The sequence below is a fragment of the Melanerpes formicivorus genome, unplaced genomic scaffold, assembly GCF_026170545.1.
Source record: "Melanerpes formicivorus ecotype bairdi unplaced genomic scaffold, bMelFor1.0.p_v2 SCAF_16, whole genome shotgun sequence".
Classification (NCBI taxonomy): domain Eukaryota; kingdom Metazoa; phylum Chordata; class Aves; order Piciformes; family Picidae; genus Melanerpes; species Melanerpes formicivorus.
The window spans coordinates 5,936,491-5,961,860 of NW_027142368.1; the positions used below are offsets into that span (position 1 = coordinate 5,936,491).

The 25,370-nt window shown below is 41.1% G+C and overlaps 1 protein-coding gene across 2 annotated transcripts in view; it reads left to right on the forward strand.

The window, feature by feature from the left end:
* Nucleotides 1-3,382: 3,382 nt before the first annotated feature.
* Nucleotides 3,383-25,370, forward strand: part of QSER1 (glutamine and serine rich 1) — a 44,269-nt gene continuing 22,281 nt past the window's right edge. Inside the window, exons 1-3 of one of the 2 annotated variants that reach the window (XM_068147866.1) lie at nt 3,383-3,686; nt 20,869-20,978; nt 22,221-22,376. In XM_068147866.1, coding sequence (XP_068003967.1) covers nt 3,571-3,686; nt 20,869-20,978; nt 22,221-22,376 — 382 coding nt within the window. In that variant the 5' untranslated portion in view covers nt 3,383-3,570. Of the gene's footprint in view, nt 3,687-20,868; nt 20,979-22,220; nt 22,377-23,562; nt 23,670-25,370 lie in introns of those variants that run through there. The other variant, XM_068147865.1, reaches the window with a different exon arrangement.

Consider the following 25,370-nt stretch of genomic DNA (forward strand, 5'->3'; position numbering starts at 1 on the left):
CCCAGGCTGGTATGTTGCACAGATTGTGTTACAGTGATGTAATTAAGTTTTTGTTCTTAAACAGAGTGAAAAACTGTATTAGCTTATGTTTCAGTGAAATATCTATTATATTAAATCCTTGACTGGAGAGATAAGCACATACTGTGTCATTACTGACTAGAGGCATTCACTTATGAACTACTGTTTGAAAGGTGTGAAAGCCCATCAAAGCTCATTTCCTAAGTGGCAAATACAAAAGCGTTCCTTACTAATACCAGAATCAAAATATTTTCACTGTTCAGAATAATGAACACGTCTAATTTGACTTCTAAATACACATCTTAATATGTACACTTTAATCTAGACATTAGAAATAACATATGTAATTAACTGTAACTACCAAAAGATTTTTTTCCGCTGCTGACAGAGTTCTCAGAAAAGCTCTAAGTACCATGGATACCAAGATACAGTAAAAGCCCTTACTCTAAACAGACTCTTTTGTTGTCATAGAGAACAGTGTTTCAATATATCTTTTTGTTACAAAAGGATAAAATGCAGAAACTTGGGAGGTAGCTTTCCTAGATAGAGGACGGCAACAAGTAGCAGGGATCGCTTTAATGACAAAACTGCAGGAGGCTTGCCAGCTGGTCTCAGAATGAACAGATTTACCTTATGCACAGGAAAAGCAAATCAGTGGATAAACTGTCTTTATCTGGTAGTTATAGATACTATTAAGTTTTTGGTCTACTCCACCCCTATTAAAACCATGGCAAATAAATTAAACTTAACAACAGTTGTAACAATTTATTTCATGCAACTTTACTATTTCATAACAAGAAAGAAGATCTAGTCCAAGAATGTTCTGGAAAACTGTCTGTGGTACATTGACAATTACATCATTTAGTGAACTAAAGTGTATGTTTCCCCGCCTGTAAATCTGGACTGGCGCTTGTTGTTTCTGATTTCTCATGTAACATTATTTCACAGCCACGTATCTAGTAGCATTAACACCACCCACATTCTCTTTAGAAAAATATCCTGAAATGAAAATGCACATTATGGTACTCTTTAAAGTTCATGTTACCACTACTTGAGAAAAAAAAAAAAAATCAAAACAAATACTATCAGGTTTACAGGTTTTTAATATGTAATTCCAGATTTGTGACAATAAACTTCTAAGGTTGCTCCACACCAAAAACTTACTCTAGGTATCGTTTAGGTCTGTGTATCCCACTTCCCTCAGGCCCACCTGAAGGAAACAATGCACTCTAAGTGTAATGTTATAATGGAGATTAGCAGAGATCCATCAGGGAAAACAAAAATGGGAGGTCTTTCCTAGCTGGAAAGGCTACTTTCATTAATATCAGGGCTCATCATTAGCATAAAACTGGAGTTACTTTCTGTCATGAAACAGTAATTCTCGTCTTTCCCTAAGAAAGAAGGGCTCCCACTCCCCATAAACTCTCCTCAAGATGCAAGAAACATAGGTGCTGACTTATGCAAACACAAGGAAAACTCACTCGGTTGGTTTCTGGCTTTGGTACACTTCTCTTCTTCTTCTTCCTCCCTCTGCCCTGGCCTCAGCATGACTTCACTCGGTGTCATTGGTGCCAAGGACTCTCACACCTTTCCCTCCTGATCCTAGGCTGCATTTCTTCCTGCAGTTGACTTTGCTGCTTCTTGAAAGGCAGCATGAGAAAAGCAGAACCTCAGCTTTTCCTCCTAGTCTGTTACCTTCCCGCTGTCTCGTGTAATATCGACCACTCCAATTTTGTATTTACTTGTTTTCTTTAACATCTAATCTCATTGCCTGTAGGCAAGTCTCTAAACTCTTCATTTCACCACAAAATTCATGTGCTTCAATACTGCCTAGAGTACTACAAATTGAATTTTGAGAAGACTTACTTGCTCATTAATATACACCTTCCTTTTCTGAGCAATGCCTGCAGGTACAGTTGCCCTCTTTTCAAGTGCATAGTCCTCATCTTTACCTCTGAGGCACATTCTTCCTGCTCATCTTACCCTGTGCACCTTCTACCTGCAGGGAAAGCGAGACACTACACTTTACCCATCATCCCTCTGCCCCACACAGATGTCCCCTTTGCTCACGCCCTATTCTGTGCAGCTGGTGCCCATTTCCCTTATACTTTGTTTAAACAAGTATGCAGACAAAGATATAGGAATTTACTGTCTGTGCACCAGGTGGCTTAGATTGACCTAAATACTTAAATATTCTTTCTGTCTGTTCCTCTTGCTACTTGACTTTTGGCCTATCCAGATTCCAGGCCTGCAATGACTTCTTGACAAGGAATGCCTAAGTCTTTTAGAAAGTTCTCAGGCATGTATTTAAAACACTTTTAGCTTGAAGAATGAAGAAAAGAAAGAAAATTTTAAAAAGCTTAACGGCTATGCTTGTATATTGTTTAACTTCTGTAAAGCATCTTCTGAGGGATGACAAAAAACCATCGTGCACCAGCATGCAGGAGCTTGAAGGCTCTGGGCTGTCCTAAGGGGAGACACAGCGATAAGCTTGTCCCGCTGGCCCCCAGTCCCATCGAATTCCCATCCCCGCGCACATCACCAAGGTGTGTTACTATCTGCCTCTCTCCAGTATAATTTTCCTGTGAAGAGAACAGCAGGTGAGGACGCCCCGCCTCAGAGAGCTTGGGGGGGCACCCGGGAGTGGCGTCACCGAACCGCGCCCGCCTGGACGCCTCCCACCGCGGCTAGGCAGGGCGGGAGAGCCGCCCTACAAATTACTTTACAATGCGCGCCCTAGGAGGCAGCTCGCCGTCTCGGGCCGGCAACCGGGACAGGGCGGCTGAGAGCCGGTTGTCAGACTCCATCTTGTCGGCAACCGCCGTCCGGAGGCCGCGGCCCCCGGCGCTGCCCGCCGCTTCCTCTCAGCGGGAACAAGATGGCCCCGCCCCGGCTCCTCCAACAAAGCGCCAGCGCTTCATTTGACGCGGCCCCGCCGCGAAACCGGCCTTCCCCCCCCCGCGCCTAACCACCACCACTCAGCCTCACCGCCCGGCCCGGCCGTCCCCGCCTTCAGCCCCCCCACTCCGCCCCGGTGGCGACTACCGCCCCCCGCCACGCTTCCCCGTCAGGCCACAGCCGACCGTTCCCAAATCACAGACCTCCTAAGTCCCCCCGCCGGCGCTGCTGGCGACGGCTCAGGCGGCGGCCCCCTTCGCCGCGGCCTCCCTGACCCCGGCCAGAGAGCCGGAGCCCGTGAGCCCCAGTGCGCGCTGGCGGGGGAGGTGCATCCTGGGAAAGAGCAGCCCGACATGGGTCTCCGCCTGGCCGCCGCGCAGCCCCCACTGCCGTGCGCAGCTCCTCTCAGCTACCCGCCTGCCGCCGCCCGCTGCTGAGCGGGAGGGGAGGGGAGCGGAGGCAGGGCAGGGCAGGGCAGGGGGGCCGGGACGCGGCGGCCTGGCCCGCGCCGGGGAGGGGGCTGCGGCGCTGCCCGCCCCGCATGAGGCAGGGGGGGGGGCCGCTCCCACCCGCCCCGCTCGGTCCCCGCCGCCGCCGCCCTGCGCGCAGGGCCCCAGCGGAGCCCCCGCCGCTCCGGCCCCGCGCCCTGCCCCGATGATGGACAGGAACTACCCAACGACCCCCAGCTTCACCGATCCCCTGGCCCCGGCCGCCGCGCAGTCCGCCGCCTCCTGGGCCTACGAGCGGGGCGGCGGCAGCCTAAAGCCCAGGTGAGAGGGTCCGCCGGGGGGCTGCGGCAGGAAAGGCCGGGGTCTGGGCCAGGGCCTGGCCCGCGGGCTGCCAAGGGCGCCCCGGAGGGTGACGGACGAGGTTTCCCTCTGCAGCGGGGCAAAGCAGGGCAGCGAGGGACGTCCCCGCTGCGCGGCCGGAGGCGAGCGGGGCCCAGCGGTGGGTGAGCTGGGGTGGGGGGAGCGGGCGGACGGGCCGCGTCCCGCCGGGCCTCCGCGTCTAGGAGGCACGGCCGCTGAGCCGGGCGGGCAAGGGGCGGCCGGAGCAGGCTTCCCGCCGTCTACGGGCACCGGCGGCCCTCGGTGGCAGGGCAGGCGGTGTCCCCGCGCAGGGCGCGCCGCCGCTCTCCGCCCCGGAGGCTCGCGTTGGGCTGCGGCGCGAGTTCAAGAGTTCACGCGTCCCTGCCCGGCTCCGGGAGGGAACTGGGGCTGGGGGGCGGCGGCAGCGCTCCTGGTGCGCGGTGCCGCGGGGCACCGGCGCTGCTCGCGGGAACAATGCTGTCTCCGGGCAGAGGCACCGGGGATCTCACCCCGGGCCGCGCTAGCGAAACCTTCGGCCTTTATTTCTCCTCGTCCTTGTTTTTCGGTGTGCGAAACCTCCTTCTCTTAGGCGTGCGGAGCCTCCTCTCCGCTCAAAACTTGTCTGGAGCGATTCAGTCCCACGGAGAGTTCTGTAAAGTTCCGGGAACTGTAGGAAAAAAAAAAATTACAAGATATCTTATTGGCTTCGAGTTGCTTTTTGATTGTATAACTCTGCCAACTAAAATGAAGTATTTTCTTGGTTATGAGATTTTTGTTGTCGCCTGCTTCTTGTGTCTTCAGCTTGATATATCTGCAGTTCCAATCTCGACGACGTTTAATTGTAAAAGACAGTCACGGGCTAAAAATACACCGGCAGAAAAGGTGCGCCTATAGATGACACTGCATTCGGTCCTGAAAGCGTCCAGCCGTGTATTCTGCTCTGTCTGATAAGATTAATAGATTATTAAGTCAGAAGGACTGTTGCAATCATCAAGTCTGACCTCTTCATAACGCAGTCCATAGGACTTTTGTTTTTCTTCCTTTTATTTTTTTTTAATCAGAGTGTAAAGCTAGAGCTTATGTTTTATGTTTTAGAAGATGCAATTAAACATTCCTAATGGGGCAAAATTCAGCACAATTCTTAGTAATGTATACAAGTGGCTTGTTTGTATTTTATTTCCTTATTTCTGATCCGATGAGGGTTACCTTCAGTCTCTAGTCACTGAATCTTGCTGTAGCCTCATCAACATTGGGAATCTCTTTGTAACTCACGTTTTGCCAAGTATGATTTTTTTACAAGTTTTTGTTAATAACTTGTCCTGTGTTCATTTAATGAAGTAAAATAAGCAACCTTCTCAAGTTTGTTACCAGGCTTTCTTTTTTAATTTTTTTTTCAAACTTCTGCAGTCAGTTTATTGTCTCTCTTCCAGAATTGTGGACATCACATTTTAGAAGCAATTAAGTAAAAAGATAATAGGACCTCCCTGGGGTGTGAAGGTCTAGATTCCTTGTTTCACAGAAAATTGCAAGGACAGTTAATTTGTTTGGTCAAAACCTTGCTCCATGAATCTGTGTTTAGCTGAGTTCTAAGCAGAGTTGCCTAATGGCAAAGTAAGGTCTCCTACTGTTATTTCTGTTGAACTCCTTTTGCTCATGTTTGTTCCAGTGGAAGTCAGTAACATATCCATTCTATATTGCATTTGAGAATTTCCTTTTAAGGACCATGCCGTGTATTCTGTGAGGAAGGTTTGAATTTTCCAGGTCATTTAAGAATATGTAGTGCAGGAGCAAGAGTGGATCCCTCTGGGATCTTAGAAGAAACACTACTGCTTGATGATTATTTTCTATACTAAAAAAAAATCCTCAGGTTTCAAAACAGATCTTTAATCTTTCTAATAGCTGCTAAGTTAATGTAATATTAATTGTATATTTGGGGAATTCCTTAATTAAAATGGCTTGGAGAGTTTTCCCAAAGCAAGCACTATGCAGAAGCTCATTGGATCAATGGCTGCTATTTTTACCAATCAAATTGTTAATTAAAAAAATAATCAAATTACTGTTACTAAATCTGTTCTTGATATGCCAATATACTTTGGGAAACAATGTCAAGAAGACTCTGCTCTCAGTTCTTAAATGATTTCATCTGGAGGCTGCGTGGATGGTGATGAATGATACATTTGAAATGTATTGACTGAAATAGTGTAACTTTTATTTTTCCCCCAGACTGTAGCATAGGCAAGGAAAATACAATGAATCATGTTTTGTGCTTGAAGTTCTCTACTGAGTTCTTAAGAGTTCATGTAATTTTACTAAGAAACAAAATATCCAGTCTTCAGGAAGATTTAACTGTTTGAACCCCATTGGATACAGTGGGCTCGCATAGGTGTTTCTGGTTCCTCTATCACTGGTAACATTTGACTTTGTGTGGGTGGAGCTGATTGCTGGGGAATTGGGACTCGAGTCCTGCCTGTCACTGCCAAGGCTTGTTCCAGCCTGGAAGCAATTTGTGAAGGTATAGATGCGCTGTAAGGGAATATGTTGTCAGTGTTCTTGACCTGTGTTACAGATGGCTTCACGTTTTTCAAACTGGTGTTTTTGATTGTGGGTGACAGGTAGACATCTAAACAGCTGAAGCTGCATTAGCCTGATGTTAAATTTAAAAAACGTGTGCCATGTTCATCTGGTACTTGCTTGAAAAGAATTCAGCCTTTAGGTGATATTGATATCAATATTTCATTCAAATTTAATTTCATATTTATGCTGTTGCAGGCTGTGTCATGGCAGGCTATGTTCCCTTTGTGTGGAGAGCCATGTTCACAGTCTCAGCTCATCAAAATGATTTCTCCTCCCTGCAAGCGCTGCTCCTGTCTTCCTGCACTTAACTTCAGCCATCTGGTTTTTATCCTACTCCTTATTTCTTGCAGGCACTGTTTTGTCTGTGCAGTGGCACTATTCTTATCAACTAAAAGGAAATATGTGGTGAAGTATTATAAGGACATAGCTACTAGGCCTGCTGTGACATAACTATTCCTATGCAATAGAAAACAGTGAAATGGGGATGGGAGCTGATGGAAGTCACTTGAATCCCTGTGTTAACTGAACAGAGATTGCTCCCACTGAAGAGTGTACTTGGATGATGCAGCCATGGCAGCCCTGTAGCAGGGGCTGAAAGGGGTGCTCCTGTCCTCTGCTCTGTCCTTCCCTCCCACTCCCTTACATAGGCTGTAAGCATCTTTAAGGGATTTCTAATGATTGTATGGGTACATTGCTACTTTTGACCTTTCTCTGTAGCTGTTAGAATAGAAAACCTGACTTCTGTGCTGAAACTTTGTGTGTATAGCACAGTCTAAAGCTAATGCTGTATGGAAGAGCAGCTAACATATGCCATGCACACTTGTTATTTGATTCAGAAGTGCATGGTCTTCAGAAAACAGGTGAATCTTGGAATAGTTTGAGAGACCTGGAATTGCTTGGAAAAAGACGTGGAGGTAGGCAGTAATGGATGAGGTTTCTGTTGGAGTGTATGTCTAACGTGGGGGTACTTCTTCTGGTGTTTCATTCAAAGGCTTTTTACTAGTGGAGGGACCTCACTGTTCTCATTTGGTTTTTACCACAGCTCTAAGACTCACAGCTGCTACACATGATTGAATTTCAGTTACAATTATTTTGTCATTGTTCTAAATTTTATGATGGCTACTGTGGTTTCTGATGTTTCTTTATGCCTAGAAGTCTTTGTCTTTTTCTGCCCTACCTCAACATACGGAAGTTTACATCATTTAGTTCAAGATGGTTCTATACAATAGATGATACTGACATCTGGTGAGTGCAGTCTATATTTAAAGCAGGTGAACTAAGACAATGATTTAGTTACAGTAATAGTTCATCAAGTGGGAGACTTAAGCTTTCATTATAAATGGCTATGAGTATTTTTAACTTGTATTTTTTCATAGCTGTCGAACTAATGTATGTTGTAACAACTGTAAGGTGATTGTGATTTATTAGGCTCAATTTTAAATTCTAATGGGTTTTTGCATAGCTATAGAAACACTAAAAGTACAGGTAAAATGTTTTAGAAAAAGCACAGAACATTTCTTTTCATCAAATGAAATTGTTCCAAGAGGTAAAACCAATGTTTGTTGTTAAACACATTTCCTACAAAAAGTTCCCTGTGGCATAGTATTTCAAATGCTGAAAGGTAAAGCTCATAAACTGTGAATATATTTAGAACGTTTGCTATTAAAAGAAAAGGCACAGAAGGATTAAATAAAGTTTACAAAGATATAAAAAGGTAGATCACTTTAAAATCTCACCAAACTTTCTGTTACAGTTTATGTCTAAAGCATTTATACATACAAAATAAACCACAGGTAGTCCCTGGTGGGGGTTGGATACCTTACAGGGACTTGAGAGCTTTTGGTGGTGGTCTGTTCTTTTTATTTTCTTTCTTTTTTTAACCTGCAGTCAGTACACACTGAAATAACAGCTGTGACAAGGTCAAAGATTGGCTGAACACATTATTGCTCTGTGCCCCATAGCCTTTCACAGATGTAGATGTCTGGTCATCTTATAAAATCTTCTCTGACACGAGGTGGATTGGCTTGTTTGGAATTACATGCTGCCTACCTGTCTTAAGATTTAATGACAACTTTACATGGAACATTTTAAACATTTCATGTCACTTTGCTGCAATGAGAAATGGTGACATAGAACAGTGTGCAGAAGGAATGAGTTGAAGCTTAGTCTGCTGGTGAGGTGACTGAACTTCTTGTTCAGGCTCACTGCTACTGAAAGGGGTTCCCCCCCTCCATGTGTTGGCTGTGGTGTTGGTGCAACTGCACAGGTTGCTGGTCAGATTTGTTAATCCATGAGAACTATACTGACAAAGAAGGTGCTGAGCTCTCTTTAGTTGTGGAGCTGTACTGGTGTACCTGGCTGTCAGACAAGATCCAGTGGTGGCACCAGGGAATGAGCAGGAAGCAGAGCTGTGAGGAGTGAGCTGTGGGGGCTCTGCCCTGTGGTTCTGGGCAGTTTTTAGCTGGGGTCAGCTTGCCATGTCACTGTCTACAATGAGCATCCCACCCAAATTGCACTACCTGCCTCACTACCAGACGTACTTTGTAAGTGTCCATGTTAGCTGAGTGCTTGACCTCTCCTGAGATCACCCAGAATGGCATTTCAGATGTGAAATCGTTTCCAGTGCAAACTTCAATAACAGGTTACTGAATATACTGGTCAGAAAGAATGGGGAATGGGTTTTGTATTCTCCCACCTAGGCAAAATGTCTTTCAGCCCCATACGTGGGTTTACTTTAATTGCAGGCGTTCACTATATACTGCTAGAGAGCAACCTTTTCCCTTTGTTTTTTTCTATACTTTTGCCCACCTTTATTTTTCCTTGGAGATGCTGTTGATTCTGGCATAATGTTGTCATAGGAAGTAGGTTGTTTTTAGAAAAAAATCTTTGTTCCTGTCAGGGAAAAAACACCTATAACTGGATTATATTAATTCTAAACAATACCAGAGCTCTTGGTGTATTTTCCTGGGGTTGGTTGGTTTGTTTGTTTGTATTTTGTCAAAGCATTCCCAAATTTGCATGTTAAAAAGTTGTGTGGTGAGTGCCAATCCCATACATTAAAACAAAGAAACAAACAAAACACCCAAACCAAAAACCAGTTAAAAGTCCACTTCAAACCTCCTTTAGCAGCCTTAAGTGTGACAAAACCAACTTTGAGCATGCAGATTTCAGCCTTTCCAACACAGCATTTTCTGCTGTATCATGCAAGTGACAGAGAAAGGAAACTCTTAACATTTGTAAGCAATGAGAAATAATGTTCACAGAGAGGCTGGAGGTCTTAGTTATTAAGTACTAGAATTACTTCTCTCACTGCGCAGACTTTGTATTTTTGGGGGGTTTACTTCTGCTATTTTCTGTCACTTCTTACATTACTTCCTTGTTTTACTACTCTGAACATACTCTTGGGGGTGAATGGACACTTAGAGCATCTTCAGAGCCTCCCTGACCGTGGGTTACAATAAACAGGGGCAAGGAGCTTTTATTCCTGAATCCCTGCATACTTAGAGTTTCTTATTTCAAAGAAGGTTCAGCAAGAGCCTTCATCTGTTTAGACAAGCTTTTTTTGCCCACACTGCTTTTCTTGTTTTTCATCTTCCGTTTACATGCCTGCCTTCTGTGGCTTGCTTAGGACTTGTTTAAGTGTAACCAATTACACTCAACAGGAAGAAGGCACCCTTAGGCATCCTTATCTTACGGTAATAGTATTTACATAGGAGGATACCAAGGAACATATATTCCTTAATAACCCTATATGAATTACACTTGGGGCTGTCATACATCTAGATTTCATTGTAGATAGCCCTCTTTCTCACCTGGAAGTGTTGTATGAGACGGGTTGGAGGGCTCTAGCCCTTTGTCTGGTGTTCCCAGATGTCTGGCACTTTGTTCTGAAAGCTTTTGGACATCCAGGACATGCCAGACAAATGGGCACTGCGCCCGCAGGGTGTGCGTGCAATCGGACTGGTGTTTTCTGGCCATACTGAATGTGCCAGCGTGTGCTGCATGTTCACTGTTACACTTTCTGACCAGGAAATCCCTTTCAAAAATATGACAACTTAGTGTTTCACACCACATCCTGTTTACTTTCTCTCTTCTTCATGTAAAAAATTCCAATGCTAGACAGTGAACGATCCTTCGATTTCTGTGTTCCTGTCATTTCATCATTCCATTATTCTCTACTGGATCTGCCAAGAATAGGATTTCTCTTAGGGTTTTCTCGATGGTGAACTTTGACTCATTTGCTATACAAAGCGTGATCCTAGGAAAGTAACTCTTTAGGACTCTCAAAAGCAACCATTTAGCTACCTCCAGTTGTTTCTGGAACTGGTGACCTGGAGGTTACTGATGCTCAGTGCCACTGAAGGGAGCTGGGATTTTCTTTTCCCCTCTGAAAGAGTCCCTTTTGTTATTTCCTTAAAAAGACATGACAGGTTTTTCACCAGTTAAAGGATTGGTTATGTTTGTTGTGTGTGTACAGTTTGATCTCTACTAATACTTGGTTTTGTTTATACATCTACCTGAAGATCAGGAAACCTTAAATCAATACCTGGGGCATATTTACGGAATTTGTTTTATATAGTGCAGTTTTTCTCATCTCAAAATAATTGCCATGTAGCTGTAACTATTTTTCTACTGTCTTGAACAGTTCATGTTTTCTAATAGAAGCATTCACAAGCAACTGAGTTTGTATGGTATTTTCAGCTAAGTGCTAACTAGTAACACCATGGTAGTCAGCCTGACTAGGTTGGAAACATAAGTTGGAATCTGTTTTATGATGAAGTGAGTACCAATGAAGATCTGTAAGAGCTGAGTTCTAGGACTATGCTAGTTTTCCTTATAAAATTTGGTAATGACACCTTGTGATGTTTCCTTTAATTTAAAGGACTCTTGCTGCTGCATTTTATGATGAACTGTGTGTTGTTAATGTTAGATTTTTTCCTGGACACACCTCCTAAATTGCAATTCAAGTGGTGTTAGTCATAGGGATGCCTCTTTATTGAATATAAAGGAGCTCCTATGTGCTGCTTAGCTCTTGTTGTAGGGTGGGTAAAACACTGTATTGGACAAGTAGGTGTGCTGGTAGGCTTAGAGGCTATTTAATAGCCATGAATTGTAAGCTGTACGGACGGTAAAGTTTGTGATGTCAGATGTAGGCAATGAGCAGATGCTTCAATTCTTAGCAAGTTCTGCAGCTGTCAGCCTTGAAGCCACTGATCTTCACAGTGATTCTGTATGGTGTGTACTGAACTCTTAGAAATTTTAATTTCACTTTAACCTTGAGGAACTGACTCTTACTACAGTACTGATTGTGAGGGCTGTGAATCTGAGTGAGTTAGTGTTTGTGCCTTAGTTTCCCTGGATTTAAAGGAGAAGATATTTCATGGGTTATGGAAGTATAAAGTGCTTGGAGATTTGGTAATGAAAAGAGGTGTTGCCTAAGATGGCTCTGTCAGTCGATAGGACATAGTATTTGCATTTCTTGCCTCTTTTGGAGTGAATATCTCAGTTTCAGCATAATCTTTTCCATGTAATATGCAAATAAAGGACTTATTAAGAAATGGGATATCAGTACTGCAAAGGTAATACTCAAGCTTGCCACAAAATATGACACTTTAATAACTGTGGGAGGGTAAAGGTTGAGAAGCATTTCAATAAGTGAAATGAATGGTATTTTTAATAAGGCACTGATGTGGCTAAGCCACATCTTGAGATAATGCTCTGCTGATTTTTATATGTTGAAATAAATTTTTATTATTAAAAGTAATGAAAGCTTTTTGTGTGTATCTTGGCCAGCCATAATGGAAGATTATGCTGTGTGTTCAATCACTAGTACTGTGATGATCTTGAGAAGATTTTGAATATCTCCAAGCATGCATTTGACAGCAGAATAGCAACCCATACTGGAGAACGAGTACTAGATTTCTGTTGCTGTCTGTTACAAAAAAATATCTTGAAATTGTGATTAAAGCTTTTTAGGAGAGAAATACCACTAATTAAAAAATCATGGTTATAATCTCCATGCTGAAATTTCTTTCATAGAGGAAAGGTAAGAGAAGAGGATAAATAGATGTAGTGACAAACTAATCCAGTGCCTCAAAAGGCGAGAAAAGAATATGGCAGTTCTTTCTTTCCATGCTGTAAGCTACACAGAACATAAAGGGAACTTGTTTTTTTTCTGCAAGGAACAGGAGAGTAGAAGCTGTCAGAGAAGATGTGTGAACCTCCAAAACACTGTTTAGGAAACAAATGACTTAAAATTATTTCTGATACTGCATTGTAGTATAGATTGGGTGGTGAACGTGAGCATGCTGGTGTTTGTTTAATGTGGGGAGTGATGATACTGTGTTAATAAGGACATCAGAGTTAGGCTTCAGTAGTCAGAGCAAGAACACTGAAAGCTCCTCTTCAGGCCTTGAAGACTTGAAAAATGCATCAGGACCTCAAAGCTTGGGGTTATTATAGAAGAGTCTGGGAACTCTGTAGCCCCATTACAGCAAATAAGGGCAGGGAGGAAATGGGTAAGCTGTAAAAAACTATGGTCAGTTTTTATTTGCAATGTTCAGATCCAAACGTGGTTGGCATTTTTTTCCATGGCAATTTTTGTGCAATTGACTTTAATGAAGTCATCAAAACTTCTGATGGGACAGAGAAGGGTTTTTAACAGAAACTTGCCTTGGTGCTGCCAGCCCAGCTTGCCCTATAGCATACTGGCTGGAGGGACAGCACCAGTGTGGGGCTGTATTGGCCAGGCAGTTGCCCCAGCAGCTCTGTTCCTGGGCACATGGCTGGGAGTCTGGCAGCCCTGGATTCTCCCTTGGCTCCTCAGTTCCTGTTATTGTGGTGGGAACTTTGGACTTTCTCATTAAAGGAAGTTGAAGTAGTTCATATTTAAGATTTGAATTTAAAATTTCAAATATCTGCACCCTTTTTTTTGCCTGTCATAGTGCCCCTGATTCCTGTAAGCTGCATAATTTCTTCTAGAAAGTAGTTTTGGTCAGGTTATGTAGAATTTCTGTCGAAGCCAAGTGAAGCTGTAGCAATATTTGGCAATCCTGATTTAAAAAACGAAGCAAAAAACCACAAAACAGCAAAACAAACCGACAGAAAGACTTTGTTGCATTTCAACCATAGATAACCTCATGGAAAAGACAATTTAGATTGTATGTTTTAAAAAATAAAAGCATAGTTTGTCTAGTCTCTCCATAGCAAGTGAAGTTGAAGTTTGTAAAGGGCTCAGTTCTGTTGGAATATTAGTTTTCTCATACCTAGTTTCAAGACAGAGTTTTAACTGATTTTTATGAAAAGAGAATTATAATTAAGAACTCCACAGGTTACTTAATCAGACAAGTCTGCACTTGCACTCAGGTATTGAAGTACCAGTAAGACTATTTTGGCTTTCCTGAAGTTATTTTGGGTGGTTTACTTTTAAAAGGGTCATGCATGAAGAGTTTAGACACGTTAACATGGGAATACAAGGAAGATGGACCTTTTATGCCATAAAATCTCTTCCTTCTCTTGAGATACAACATGTATTCAGGTAAATAATCACAGAAACAGCATGAATTTTCACTCATTCAGGCAGCTCTCCCTGTGTGATTTTTCACCTCAAAATCTGTTTCTTAGAAGTTTCTATCTCAGCTCCTAGAAAGCTAGGAAGTAACGAGCGCTTCCTGCCACAAATATCTCAAGGCAGCCTTTGGTTGGTGTCGTCTCAGCCGTTCTTTTGGTGGCTCTGCACGTACACTGAAGTGGGAAATTATAGCTGCACCTTTAACGAAAGAGTGAAGGTTGATTGCTGTATTATAATTCGATATATTCTGGATTGAATCTTTGTCTAGTTAGATTAAAAAGGAAGAATGTGATTTAATGAACAGACAGATGAAACTGTTGATAAAATGCTACTCTTGTGTACTGGAGTCTGATCCTGATTTTTATTTTCCTTCTAAAAGTCACCTGTCTTAAAGAAGAATATCATTAGATATTTAGTAAAACTTTAAAATCTTGACACCTATTTGGTTTTTTTTTTATGTGATATTTCAAAACCAGACCAGGCAAATGCTATGAATGTATGACATTCCTAAAGGAACACTGTGTATCTTTTAAGATGTGTTAATTTTGGAGATACTTTTCTTCTGATTTCTTGGTGGTGGAACTTTAAGTTTTCAAGTAGAATATTATTTTTATTTTGTCTTGTGGATATTGTTAAATACTCTCTCTCTCTTTGTGCAAATGTTAGTTGAATCTTCAAATGCTATCAATTGTCTTGTCTTGTATCATTTCATGAGAGGACCAGGGAAATTAGATGCAGGGAGTAGACTGGTTTCCATTTTTTGCTGAACCTGCCAACTTCTATAAGCTTTAGACCAACTTTATTCTTGCAGTCTTTCTTGGTGGATTTTTGGGTTTGTGTGTGCGTGTGTATTTGAGATTGGGAAATGGAGATAAAAAGTCACATGTTATATGCTTTTCAAAATAACTTCTATACTGAAATGAGTGTCTGGGCTGAGTAGGTGTTTATTTTCCTTTGTTTTCCTTTATTTCTCTATCTGTAACATTTTCTGTTGTATGTATGGGCTTGCTTTTAAACTTCTAAAAGTGTATTGCCCTGTCTATTGGGCAGAGTTGATTTGGTGTTATTAACAGCATTAAAATGAGGTAGCAACTTTCTTTCTAGGTGAATCCCTCTGTCCTTTATCGTTCTGCTTTCAGATTCATTGCTTTTTAAAAATACAAGCTGAAGGTCATTTTGAGATTATATCTACCCATAACGCTGCTTTTAAGTTGCAGTTTCATTCTGAACTGCAAATAAACCCTAGATGCTGAATTGCTATTTGGACTGTAGCAAATGACTCTGAGAATGGGCAGCTGAAAGGCATGCTGGCTATAAGGCCACTTACCCTCTATTCCATCTGTTTTAAATTGAAGTAATGTTTCCAATGTTTCCTACATTGTTTCCATGGGATGCTGTGGATAAAGACAAATAGCAAAAATTAGTATTCAAGCAAAATACTGAATTTTTTATCTTGTATCAAAACAGTTCTAAGTATGAACCCACCAACATATAATGTCAGGTTGAACTGTATTTCACATGTTTAAAATTAAATATAGTGGACAAAAGAGATGTAAGCTGCATATTAGTTCATATATTTTATATTTAGAACAGTATTTTTAGTATTTAGAGATGTGTTTGTCATTTTTGTGGCATTTGGATCTTAAACAGCTTTGCTTTCAGCCTCTGACTGGAATGGCTATGGCACAGCTAAGGAGCTGGTTGAAGAGAGACTCCTTTGCCAAGTGTTTGAGCTTTGGGGAGGAGAGGGAAATTTGAGTCACGTTTCCCTATTTTGCAGATAAAACACAAAGTGTGAGGTTTAAGGTATTTCCGTGTTAGTAGGATGCTATCACTGTATTTTTAATCTCCTTTTTGGTGTTTGGAAAAGGACCATATAGCCTGTTGTTTTCCTACAGAAGTTGGGAAGCTCTTGTTTTCAGTAAGGTCAAAGAGACTGACCAAAGATGAAATTAAAATTTTGCTCTTGTCTAATCAAATTTGGTTGCTTGTATGGTTGCTGTCTTTTGCTTTGTTGGGTTTGGTTGTTTTAGATCTCAGGCCTCTGTGGGAGCCAGAGGCTGGGGCACTGAGGATTCGCACTTGGGGTAGTGGGGGTGCTGGACCTTCTCTGTTCTCCTGTGGGTCAGGACTTTTCCCTTCGGCTACTTGTCTTGCAGGTGTCTGGTTTCACTTTGAACACAGCCCGCCCCATTTGCATACCTTGAAAGTTCTCTGCAATTTAATACAGCTTTTTAGCAATTTTAAATCAGCAGAGACATTACAAGTGCCTAAGAACAGGGTATTGCAGCCAGAAGTATCCTCTGCTGCTTAGAAGTCCAGGTCTGTATTTCACACGGGCATTGCATATTTCCCTAGAGCCTGAATAAAGCTCTAACTGAACTTACATAAAATTAAATATGATAAATTCATAACAGCTCTAATGGAAATTATTTTTTTTAAAAGAGCATAAAGGTGAAAATAAATTATCATAAGAATAGCAATATACACATGGGAAAAGCTGATTCAGGAGAGACTTGATATGGGCTCATAAAAAGGAGTTGTAAATCAAGGCTGAGGTATTTTACTAAGAATTCAATGCAAAGATTATACATTTTCTTCCAGATACCTTACTGTAGAGGTAATAATCTTCCATTAGCCCAACCAATCTAGCTGAAAAAAAAACCCAAATAAAGTGACTCAAATATTTCATTGTTGTAAGGATTTCTTGATAGCATCGTTAACAGCAGTGACAAATAACGATGGCTCTTTGTAGGACATCTCTGAAAGGACACTTACATATTCAACTAAAATTGAATGGACATTTTAAATGAAAAATACTTCAGGGGGAACTATTTTCCAAATTTATATGTAAATGTAGTATTACTTTCTATCAGTGATCATTGTGTAGTGAACTAATGTAGTAGGAGTGTGAAATCACTGATATATCGGTCATAAAAGAGAAGAGGTTTTGGAACACTCTGTAGCAACCAACAATAACAAATAACAAAGTATTAAGTGATGTGAATGTGTATCTTCAGTCACTAATCCACATTTCAGTACAAGTGAGAACTCGTGGAATCCTCACAGACTTGGAAATCAGAGCACAAAGGGCTAGACAGCCGTAATGGTATTTGCCATGCCTAATGTATTTTCGGTATGTGAATTACGTGCTGTTTAAAAGCTAAATTTTATAAAGAGAAACCCTAAGGCAGTAACCTTTCAGATTGCTGTGCTTGTGTTTAGGATAAGATAATGTAAACTGAAGGCATATATGCAGGGTTTTTTTGAGATAAGAATCTACATTCCAGCAACTAGTAATTATACAATAAACAATTACCTGTTCTAATAAATACAATGTTTTTATTGAAAGACAGATGCAAATTGGATGTTGTGGTTGCATTCACTATAACCAGGAAATTTGTATTCAAAGAGGGGGAAAAAAAAAGGCATCGTATACTGTGAGTGCTCCTGTGATGCTCATAATTACTAGAATTTTGAGGTCCTAGTAGTGAAGTTGGTTTTTGAGATACTAAGTCTAGAGATTATTTTGTATCCCAGTGGTAATTCCAGCATCCTCATTACGAAGGTTATGTCAAAAATTCTTTCATGAGTTACTTTCATCGTTCAGAGCGTTTCTGCCTTGTGTCTAAAAGCTTGTGTGCTGGGCTGTCTTGTAGCCTTTGTGTATACTGTACCTTTCCTCTACAAAAAAAGGTTTTATCGCAAGGGAGTGAAGAGAAGGAAATGAAACACGATCTTCAAACGGTCAGAATAAGTAAAGATTTAAAACTGAAGGTAAAAAACCAAGACAAGAAACCACAAACAAAACAGAACCAAAAGCAAACAAACAAAAACCCCCAAACCATGCACATGCACAAAACCCCCACAAACAAAACAAACAAAAACCCATTCCACCCTCCCCCCCCCCAAAAAAAAAAACCCAAAACACCAAACCCAAGCCACAAACCCCAAGAGACTGAAATTTCTCAGATTTTCAGGTGATTCATTTAAAGTTCATCCACTTTTTGCTCATGAATTTGCTGGTAAAAATGTAAGAAGAGGAGTGATGCAGTATTACTTGATGTAATCTGTACCAGTTTTTGTGGGGTTTACCTTATCTGGAAGGATTTTTGCTGCAAATTGTAGGCCTGCTTGCCCAGAACACTGCAGTGCCAAATGTGCCTCTCAGCCTGAAAATACCTGAAATGGGAAAAGGAAGGTGTTCCACTGTATGAATGATATATGGACTATGAGTTCACAGTCTGCCTTTAAGACTTGATGTGCCCTGGGCAGCCTGATCTAGTTGGTGTCCTTGCTCACTGCATGGTGGTTGGACAAGATGACTTTGAGGGTCCCTTCCAACGCAATGCAATGTGTGAATCTGTTTAAAACTGAAAGCATGGGAAAAAAGTCAACTGTGCATAGATTTGTATACAGAAATGCTTTTAGAAAGCTTGAAAATAAAAACCTATTACACATAGGAAGTTTTCACAAGATCGGTGTTTGTGTTGAAGATAATTCTTGTTAACAGTATCACAGTGTAACTAAGGTTGGAAAGGACCTCGAGGATTATTGAGTCCAACCTATCAACACAGACCCCATGACTAGACCATGGCACCAAGTGCCATGTCCAGTCCCCTCTTGAACGCCTCCAGGGACGGTGACTCAACCACCTCCCTGGGCAGCACATTCCAATGACGAATGACTCGCCTAGTGAAGAACTTCCTCCTCACCTCGAGTCTAAACTTCCCCTGGTGCAGCTTGAGACTGTGTCCCCTTGTTCTGGTGCTGGTTGCCTGGGAGAAGAGACCAACCCCCTCCTGGCCACAACCACCTTTCAGGTAGTTGTAGAGGGCAATGAGGTCACCCCTGAGCCTCCTCTTCTCCAGGCTAAACAACCCCAGCTCCCTCAGCCTCTCCTCATAGGGCTTGTGTTCAAGGCCTCTCCCCAGCCTTGTTGCCCTTCTCTGGACACGTTCAAGTGTTTTGATGTCCTTCTTAAACTGAGGGGCCCAGAACTGGACACAGAACAGTGCATGTGCTGCCATGGTTCAGTTTAGAAACTTATGTAGGTCATTTTATTTTTACAGAATTTGAGGAAAATGGGTGTGTGTGTGTATTTTTTTTTTCCCCCAGCTATGCAAATTTGTTCAAACTTGACTGTAAAATTTGTCTTCTACAAAAAAATTGCATTTAAATTGACTCTATTACGTTTCACATGCAAAGCACTTGTATTTTTTTTTGTGTGTCTGGAACTGCATTTTTGTTATCTAGAGTATTAAAATATGTATAACTTAAGTGACATGCAACCATGCCTGCCAATTGCCCATGGTAATGATGCAAATAATTAGATTTCAGTCAGCATATAATAGAAACCAGTTGCTGATCTGTAGTGTTGTGCTGTGCAAAGATTTGTTGTGTACAACATGAAGCACATCAACGTGCTGACTCTGAGCTGAGGTTTGGAGGTTTTCTAAGTAGCAGTTACCGTCGTGAAAGGTGTTAATGCGCTAGACAGTGAGTGCAACTGAGAAAAGCAGTAGCTCAAGTTCTTTGGTTTTTCAATGGATTTTAGTTCATTCTTGAGGCTTGTGCCTGAGTCTGGCACACTGACTATAGGAGCCCTGCTATGCTGTAAGCAACGGGAAAGAAAAATATATCCCCTGTTAATGCATCTCAGGCACAGAAGTTAATCTAGAAGTCTGAAGTGCTGTGTCCCTTACAGAAAGGCTCTTGGTAGTTCATAATGTGCAGAGGTCACAGTGCTGTTACAGACTCATCAGATCTCCACTGCCTCCTCATGTTGTCTTAAAGAAAATGAAGCAAATCCAGTAGTGCTGCCAATTTTTATATTGTTTGGTGACTTCTATAAAAGTTTCCCATGATGTCATAATTCCTGGCATCAAGTGTTCACTTCTTCCCTTATGCAGAGCAACTGCCCCCTCATCTCAGGGGATGAAAGAGTATCAGGGAAGTCTCCCTTACAGCAGTCAACGGGGAGGTCCATGGGTTTTGCTGTTTGGGTTTTTTTGGCATCTGTTTACAATTGAATTTTGAATGTAAAGCAGTCTCATATGTACACTGGAGTAAGTAGCAGCTACCTATAAACTTGACATCTGAAAGGCAAGAAGAGAAAAAGATAAATAGCTACTCAGTCATGCTGGCTTTCTTTTTTCCCATGTGCCAGGTACAGAGCTGAATCTGGAAGCTTGAAAGCTTTGGGATTTTGTTTTCCTTCGCCATCCTTTTTGTGCCTTTTAAGTTGGAAATCATTAGCACTTTTGGCAGGTTCCTAATGTAGCTTGTTGTTTAGAGTACATTTGTTTTCTGCATTATTGCTTTTGCATGGCCCAAGACACTGTATTTTCAGTTTGCTTCCATTAAGCTTGATTAAAACATCATGCTAATTCAGATGACTCATTTTAAAATGCTACATAAAAGCTGTAGAGCATTATCTTATATTTAATGCCAAGAGGTCTGAAGACTGAGATTTGTCACTTGCTAGTGCTTGCACTGTCAATGTTGGTAGAATGGTACCAGAATTAAGAGAATCTTAAAAGAAAAAAAGATTGCTCCCACAGCTTCCTAGTCATTCCATATGTGATCCTAGAAGGTTTAACACAATCAGAAGTTAGTTTAAGGGACATACATTTGTAGTCGTTGTTTTGCAGACTTCATATTGGTAAATCATTACTACAAGTGTCCATCCAGTGTTTCTTATAGTTGAACTAGGAAGACCTCTGTCTTTCTGACTTAGTCTTTTGTAGACATTTCTCTGATCAACCTCAGGTTTTGTAGGGAGGTAGGGGTTTTTCCCCACTTTGTCTCATTGAGTTTTATAGTAATTTTTAAAATCTGCTTAACATGTTTAGTGGTGTCCTAGCACAACCTACATCTGCCAGATTTTGGGCTTGTGTTTTATTTCAGCGACTTTTTGGCACGTGGTTGGGATTTCATAGTTGTACTTTGTTTCTATAGCTGTGAATTTTTGTTAATAATGTTTCATTTTTTCCTTAGCTTAAGCTATGGAGGAGGACATTCATCACATTCAGAAACAGATCTTCACAGACAAACGTACACAGCTTCTCATCAACTTCCTGGATACTCTACTACACATCATCCTACTGGTAACTGTCCATATCAAGAGATTACAGCTTACATAGTTAAAGGGCAATAAACTCAACCTGTTACATAGTTTAGGTTTAAGTGGCTGAGTTTTATAATTGGAGGGAATTTGTCGTGCAGGTGGTGGGAAGCTATGTTTCTTGTAGAAACTTAACCATCAGTTGTTAGCTTTTATGAAAATGTTAAATTGAAAGGAAAATATGAGGGGGTTTATGCTTGGTAACTTGGTTTTGGTTCCTGAAAGTACTGTATTTTTGATTCAAAATACTGCTTTTCAGCATTTGGCTTCTGCGTCAAGCCCAAGCATTAAGTAAGCCTCAAAGCCAGCTGGAGAAATCATGCCAGTTCTTTTACGCTAAAGCAAATAGCAAAACTAACACAAGATGGAACATGCTGTTGCTAGTGCTTACATGTACAGACTGAGGCATAGTGCTGAGCAAAAGTTAAAATCTACTTCAAATATAGTATCAGGTTAGGCTGTGTTACATCTGCATCAGGATCTGTCTGTAGCCCCTGATGATGTCCTCTCTCCAGGTCTCAGGAGATGACAAGCATGACCTCTTCATACTCGCTCTGCAACCTAGTTTCTAAGGAAAGACATTTGAGCTCATGTGCTGGCTGGAATCTGCACTCTCTTGGCCAGGGCCTCAATCAGGAGGATGGAGGGTCAGAACTGCTGGCAATGTTTCAGGGTGCAGACATAGTCTCAGTTATTTAAAACTCTGGATCTCCCCAGTGCTTCCTGTTGAGCCCCCTGCCATTGAAAGGTGTGAGCAACAGGGAACACGCAAAGGTGTTTGACACAGGGAATGCAACCAAACCCTCTTTTCCTGTTCCAGTCCTACAGGGAAGTCCAAAAGGCTGCAAGCTGCCTAAGGGGCAAAAAAAGTTGATGCAGAGAAATTGAACTTTTGGTTTTTTCAGAAAGAATTCTGAATGTTTAAACAGTTCATGTGGGAAAAAAAAGGTAAAAGGATCAGTGAATCTTCAGATGAAGTGAGAATTTTATTGGTATGCCTAAATATTGTTTTTAAGCATATTTGACATACAGATTTTAAAATGTATACTTAAGTTCCAGTTTACAGTTGCAACTAAATGCTGAAAAGACATTGTATTTTAATAAAATTGCTGAAGCTTCATAGATCAACTTCAGTCAGTTATGAATGTTATTTGAGCTTTTTTGTACGTTTATCTTAATGGTCTGTTTTGTTTCATTTCCCTCCACCCCCATCTCTGCCTTTCAGGAATGTTTGATACCAGTATGCAAAGTGCTGGAAGTAACACTAAGGAAACTTCTTCAGTTATGAATTTTCTCTCTGCTATTGAGTCTCGTACTGCTCAGGCAGTCTCTTCAGGATCAACCCTTTTGCCACAGTTCAGAGCTCCTTCCTGGCAAACAGGTGAAAATTTTCTCTTGAAATACTTAAACCCCCCCCACCATGATTCTGTTGAGTGTTTGGTATAATTTATAACAAAAAGATCTTGACACACTAAAAAAAAGGTATGTGTCTTCTGCCTTTTTCCCATCTCAGTATTTAAAAGCTCAAAATCAATAAAGTTGTATTATCAGAAGAAATAGATGAAGAATTGCATGAGCAGGAGTTGTACTTGTTTAGGAGGAGATTAGATGTAAAGGATATTATTTTGTCTAACAAGTCAAATTTATTCTTCGACTTTGTTTAGAGTTAGTCTCACTAACCCCATAAGCACATTTAGACAGACTACCTGCACAGCCTCATAGATCTTTCATTCTTGAACTCTGTCATAGTTCCCTGTTCCCTGTCATAGTTCTTCTGTCATATTACAACTGAAAGTCTATGGATAACTTTAGCCTCTTTGTACACAGATGTGATGAGTAAGGTGTTCTCAAAAAGAAGGACTGAGGTACATGCTGCATAAAAATCAGTGATTTAATTTGCAACTAAACAAATGTGCTGTCTTTTTTTGGCAGACTGACTGCCTTCTATAAATCTCCTCCATCTGTCAAGCCTTCTGTGCAGAGTAGGAAACTTTGCATATTTCAAGCTTACTATGGATGGCCACAGCAAGATAAGTGTTGCTGCTGCATCTGTGGGTAGCTTCAAGTTATGGTTCATCTTGTGTAGTGATTGTGCAGCTGTGCAGTGAATCAGATCTATTCAGGGATGTGACAGAAAACATTAGGGTAATTTTTTAATTTATTTTTGCTTTAGTGGGATATTTTTCCACTGTATTGGCAATCTGATCTGTGTCTCAGTGCAGCTGTATGGTCGCCGGTTTTGATTTAGGGAGAAGGCATAAGGTAGGAAGAGGCAAGAGCTGAACAATCCTTTTGTTGCCTGTTTACACTTGGTCTCTTAAGTGTAATGTGCAGCTGCATTTTGTGGAGAGCTACTCAAAAAGTTGAGAAGAGAGAATGTGGTTTTCTATTCAGCGTGGACAAAAGCAGATATGTCGAGCACACATGAAGACACACTGTTACTCTGTCAAAAAAGCTTAATATAAATCAATGGTGTTTAGAGTTGTGATGACCCATCCTCACATCAGATTGTCAGCTGGGAAGAAATCTTTCTTTCTCTTCGTCCTAGCATTTTCTCCATTGCAGCCTGCCTAACAGTGAATTGTGAAGAATGGGGAGACATGCTGTGGGTCGGGTTTGATGTTGATACCAGTGATTGAGAGACTTCTCAGTACTCATTACTAAGAACTCATCAGTAAGCCCATTTTCAATATTACCAGTTCTTTGAGCTTTCTGTTGTCCTTTTTTTTTTCTGTTGTTTTTTTTTTTTTTCCCTGCTTTTCTGTATCTTTCAATCCTCCCAAGTTTCTTTTGAGACCATTGTCTTTACCAACTTTTTTGATGGGGAAAAAAAGTACTCCTTGCTCTCAAGGTAGTCTTGCTTTAGAAGGTTTTTTTTTTTTACTGTGGAATTCTCTCCAAACTCTTCAACTGCCAATTGTTCAGAGGAAAAGAGGAGCAGTGTGTTTGTTATATTGTCCTACCAAGTCTTCATTTGATGTGTAGGATGTGATGTGATCAGTGTTCTGATTTCTTCAAGTACTGTACTGTCTTTGCACTCAACTTGCCACCTTTGCCATACCTTTCATCTACTCTACAAAATAAAATATAAACCCCAGCAGTTCTGTCAGTAGTAGTTCTTCTGTGGCTGTTTTTTGCCTGGTTTAAGAAATACCTGTGTGGTAGGAAGGGCTTTCATTTATGAAATAGAAGAGAAAAAATGCAAGTTAAGTGGGAAATGACCATCTGCAGTTAAATCAGGGTAGGAACAATAGAGGAGAACCCAGTTGTACATAATGTTGTAGTCTTTTAGACTCAGAAAAAAACAACCCCCAAAACATTAAAATACTGCTTATGCTTTCTTACTCAGAAAGACCTTATTGTTGCCTAGTGAAAAATAACCTTCATTATCACAGCTCTTCATATCAGTTTGTTTTGAATTGAAAGGGAGAAACAAAGAGTTTCTTTTGCAGCTTCATCTGAAACTTCCAAAGCAATTGTGTGCAATTAGTTTAAGAGGACTTAATCTATTTTAAAATGAAATTTGATGTTTTTTTTAATGGAAAACATTTCTCTCAAAACAAGCCTTACTTACTCAGAGGGGGTTTTATTTATTTTTAATTGATCCAAAGCTAAAAGCTGTTTTGAATATCCAAGAAGAACTTGTGACCGTTTGTGCCACTGATGTTAATTTTTTTCCCTGATTTGAGTACCCTTGTAAATTTACCAGTTGAAATTGATTCCTTTCTGAGAGGTATAAACCTCTCTGAGAAAAAAAAATACTTGTCTTCTTTAGTTCATAGACTTTGGAAATTGTACACAAATTTCACCAGTGCCTGCAAGTTACAAAGTGAAAAGCGCTGAACCACATGGATCTCTGCTGTTAAGCCCCAAAGCTTGCAAGGGAATTTCACATTCCTCTTTTGGTTGGAGTAGTACATTTGATTGAGAAATCTTGTTTAAGCCAGGATGTCATAACAACATCCAGATGCAAATAGGTCTTAGTATACCTTTGATTTGGATAGTTGCTGTTGGACTGTGCAGGTAGTTGCTGTCTGTGGATATTTTGGACCCTCACTCTAGAAGGCATACAAATCACTTTTATTCTTTGTGTTGAAAGTCAAAGCCCTTCTTTAAGAAACATGTTGCAAAATACATAGGCCATTAGCTATTTCAGTGTAAGCTTTGAAATTATTCACATAAAGTGAGTTATAAAAGTACCGGTGAGGGTAAGTGCAGGGGGTGGAATTGCTCCTTTAACTGTGTATGTATTACAATTGGTTAAAGTGTAATTTTGGGGTTTTTTTTCAGCTGTATATTTAAGGTGTCCAAGGCTTTCAATCAGTTGTCCTCTTACTAGGAGCTTCTCAAACTGCAGCAAAAACTAATAAAAAGC